Raw genomic sequence first — 4059 nt, 5'->3', positions numbered from 1 at the left:
TTTACACAGCAAGTGTAATTAGAATGCTAAGAAGTAGGAACAGAGAAGCAGAGTAGTTGCAGCTCTCTAATACGTAAACCAGCCCTCTCTCTCTCTCTCTAAGAAGTAGGAATAGAGAAGCAGAGAAGTTGCAGCTCTCTTCCGTCTTCACTCCACATTAGATACTGGTTTAGCTCTCTCTCGCTCTCGCTATCTATTCTCTAACAGGTAAACAGACATGTAACCTGGTTCTCCATTTTATTTTCGGCAGGTTTTCTATATAAAATAGTTTTGTGTTAATGAAATCTTATCCATCTTCTTTTGATCAATGGGGTTTCTCAATAATATGTCAGTTTTGATGAGTTCTTGGGCTAAATAATCATCTATTCTTTATGGCCAAAGTCATGTTAAGTAAAATACTGTTTGTAGCTTTTCTCAAGGGAAATTGTTTGGATGCTATGTAATTAATGCATAGCACCTGCAGGGAATAGTTGGCATCTCAACCGAGATTTGATCTCTATCTTTCACTTTTAAAAAATATATTTTCACACTTTTAAGAAACGGAAGTCGAGTCCCTTCTTGAGTTTCTCTGTCTGGCCATGCTCTTGTTTATGAAGGAATTGAGAAGTAATGGATGAAATAGGTTTCTAGGACAACTAGTTGGATTAGCTTATTAAGTGCATGTTTGAGAGTTTGGTCATTTTCACTCTTTAGATAACAAATTTCCGTGCCCGAACCTTGTGTTTCAAAGCAGACGTCATTGTATTCTTGCTTTTCCTTTTAAAACAAAATTTTACTTTACCAAAAGGTTTTCATTTTCTATTGAAATAATTTTGAAATTATTATTGAAGAAAAATCAGTCTAGCATTACCTTCTCCCATGTAGGAAGTCAGTGAAATGCCTCTCTGGATAAAGCATGAGCATTAGTTTGGTTACAAACAAACAAACAAACAAAAAAAAAGTGTGCGTTTGAAAAGAAAAAGCTGTAAAGCCTAGAACTTAGTCACAAAGTTCAACTTGGGACGAACTGTATTGATTGGTTTCCGATTCAATTGAAATTCATTGAAAAGATGATGATGATGATGCATGTTGAAATGCTCTAAGATTTCCTAATTATTGTTACTTACAATGCTAATGAACTACCTTTGAATCTAGTTCTTTGTATTCTGATGAGGTATAAGATGTCTTGGTGGTCTCCCTATGCTGGAATTTTATTTAAGTGAATCTATAGCTTGAGTTCTGTGGTCTTGTTGTGTTGTTGACAATTTAATGTTTTTGCTGGGTAGGGTCTGGTCTGTCTAAGAAAAATGAATTCTACAGCAGCAGACACTGAAACAATTTTAAACTCAGTAGAAAATGGCTACCAGAGGTGGAGGACTGACTTGTTGAATAAACCAGAGATAAAGCGCATGTTGGAGATAACACACTTTGTCATGCTCGTTCCATGCCTGATAAAGCTTAACGTGAGCATTCTGGAAACTGACTCCAATCAAAACTGCAGGCTCATGAAACAACATCTTCTTGAGCTGATCAAGTTGAATATTAAGGATTTCCTCCAAAAAAATCCAGAAGCTTTGACTAGCAAGATTACAAAGGATGGATACACAGCACTTCATGTTGCATTAAAGGAAAGGAAGAAGAGAATTGCAATGAAGTTGTTAGCAGAACTGAAGGAAAAGAACAAGCATATGATCCTAAAAAAGCAGGACATACAGGGCAAAACAGCTTTATACATTGCTGCTTTAGGGGATTTTCAGGATATTGCTAAGGAACTGGTGGAAATGAACAATAAGACACTGCTAATAGCGTGTGACGACAAAGCCTATCCATTTCCACTTTTTGTGGCTGTCAAGTATGGTAACAAGCAAATGTCTAAATATCTTTACAAAAAGATGAGAGAAGACAGTTTAAGGGAAACAATGAAGTTTGCTTTGGAGGAAAGTGGGCTTCACTTCTTGGTGAATTGATTTATAATGATGATCATGGTAAGAAAGTAAAACATGATAGAAATGAAAACGAACATCATTTCAAAATTAACATTATTCTTCATTCAAAATTTTTATTTTATCTGGTCATCTTTGCAGATCTAGCTTCACTCATAATCCATGATTACCCTGATTTAGCGCTCACAACAGATAGATATGGTAAGGAGGAGACATGGACACCCTTATTTGAACTTGCTCAAAGGCCTCTAGGTATGTATCTCCATTATCAAAATGAAAGGGGGGAAAAAAGTACAGTGAACTAGTTAGTGAAGAAATTCAAGATTAACCCACCCACAAATCATGTACTGATCTTGGATGGTTTATTCCATTCATATGTGTCGACATTGCAGTTATAAAAAGAAAGTTCCATCCTAGTACTCCTTCAGAAGCTTCAGAGTTATTGGAAAAAATTATTTCCAACATTAAGGATTTGGAATTGCAGGAGCCGACATTGAAGGCTGCACTTTTCAAAGCTGTGGAGGTTGGAAATGTTGATTTTGTTACTAAAGTCCTTGATCGTCTTCCTCTAGCAGTGTCATGGCTCAATGATCAATATCAAAATATCTTTCACATTGCCATCATCCACCGCCAAGAGAAGATTTTTAACCTCATATACAAGTTTGACCCTCAAAGGAATGAGCTTTCAGGTTTATCAGATAAGTCAAATAATAACATGTTGCATTTAGCTGCAGAATTGGCTTCACAAGATAAACGCAATAAAGTCCCTGGTGCTGCTCTTCAACTACAACGGGAGCTACAATGGTTTCAGGTTAATTCTCTTTCCCTCCTTCCATTATCCATCTCTCTTCATTAATTCATTATTAATTGTTAATCTCCAACTTGCTTACATTTTCTTTTTTTCTTTTTTCATTTTAGGCTGTGCAAAAAATTGTGCCAAATATTTATACGAAAAACCAAAACTTAAAAAACCAAACGCCAGAGGAAATATTACTTGATCCAAAGCATGAAAAGTTGAGGCTAGAAGGGGAAATCTGGATAAAGAATACAGCACAATCGTGTTCACTTGTTGCAACACTTATCACTACAATTATATTTGCAACAGCCTTCACTGTACCAGGTGGGAATGACCAAAATGGCCACCCTTTCTTCTTGCGAAGGACCCCTTTTATAATCTTCATAATACTTGATGTTGCAGCACTTTGTTTTTCATGCACCTCAGCACTAATGTTCCTAGCCATCCTAACTTCTAGTTGTGCACAAGAAGATTTCCTCTCATCTTTACCAAACTTGTTGGTCCGTGGACTTCTCAACTTATTTTTCTCTATGGCGACAATGATGCTTTCCTACGGCATTGCAATTTATATCAACACCTATAACCGATATATTTGGTTGGCTATTGGAGTTATAGTTGAATGTTTGACACCAATTTTCATATTTGGTCGTACGATGTTTCCCTTATTCAAGGAGTTGTTAAGAACTAAGTTTCTCCCCACTGTTGGAAAAAGAAAAGGAAAATTAGGATCATGTATGTCTTGCATGATAGCAAAACTTTTTATGCTATAGAAATGTATGAATTGGTTGCAGTATGGAATTTTAGCAAGGTTGGATATTTGATTACTTCTACTGCTAATTTATTACCTTCATTTAATCCAAATTAATGTTTTAACTGATATTACTTCACATTTGGATATGTAATCATAGGTCGATATCTGCCATAAGGCCAGATTTCAAACTAGGAAGTATATAATAACATTTTACATAAAATGCCGGTATGTGCTTACATTTGACTGTCGTTATTTGTTTACATACAGTGGTGTCTCCTCAAAATTACGCCGTTATAGCACCATCCTAAGTGCCCTATAGACCCCTTATGTTGTAGTGTAGCCATCTTGACTTCTAGTTGTATACAAGAAGATTTTCTCTGATCTTTAATTTGTTGATCCGTGGACTTCGCAACCTATTTGTTTCTATGGCGGCAATGATAAGTTTATATAGTTCAATTTATATTTTTATGTTAATAGTGGTGTTTATATCAAGACGCCAGCATAGATGCATACATCATTATTGGTATACATATAGCTATAGTGGCGTTTTCTCAAAATTCTGTTATAGCACCATCCTAAGTGCCGCTATA

At 35.8% G+C, this 4059-nt stretch overlaps 1 protein-coding gene across 1 annotated transcript; it reads left to right on the top strand.

The window, feature by feature from the left end:
* The first annotated feature begins 1870 nt into the window (after positions 1 to 1870).
* On the top strand, positions 1871 to 3782 carry LOC148998885 (uncharacterized). Its single transcript, XM_089141629.1, has 4 exons — positions 1871 to 1964; positions 2064 to 2174; positions 2315 to 2733; positions 2841 to 3782. The coding sequence occupies exons 3-4, from the start codon at positions 2638 to 2640 to the stop codon at positions 3486 to 3488; spliced, it is 744 nt and encodes a 247-aa protein (XP_088997755.1). The 5' UTR covers positions 1871 to 1964; positions 2064 to 2174; positions 2315 to 2637; the 3' UTR covers positions 3489 to 3782.
* Positions 3783 to 4059: the final 277 nt, after the last annotated feature.

Source organism: Hakea prostrata, unplaced genomic scaffold, assembly GCF_041222555.1.
Source record: "Hakea prostrata isolate BN-2017 unplaced genomic scaffold, UWA_Hpros_2 contig_100, whole genome shotgun sequence".
NCBI lineage: Eukaryota > Viridiplantae > Streptophyta > Magnoliopsida > Proteales > Proteaceae > Hakea > Hakea prostrata.
Note: the sequence above shows the minus strand (reverse complement) of the source record. Positions and strands in the feature narration are given on the sequence as shown.

Excerpts from the sequence above, each read along its gene's own strand:
- LOC148998885 (XM_089141629.1), top strand. The coding sequence starts at position 2,638 with ATGTTGCATTTAGCTGCAGAATTGGCTTCACAAGATAAACGCAATAAA. Across the intron at positions 2,734-2,840 it reads GGGAGCTACAATGGTTTCAG|GCTGTGCAAAAAATTGTGCC; the intron begins GTTAATTCTCTT and ends TTTTCATTTTAG.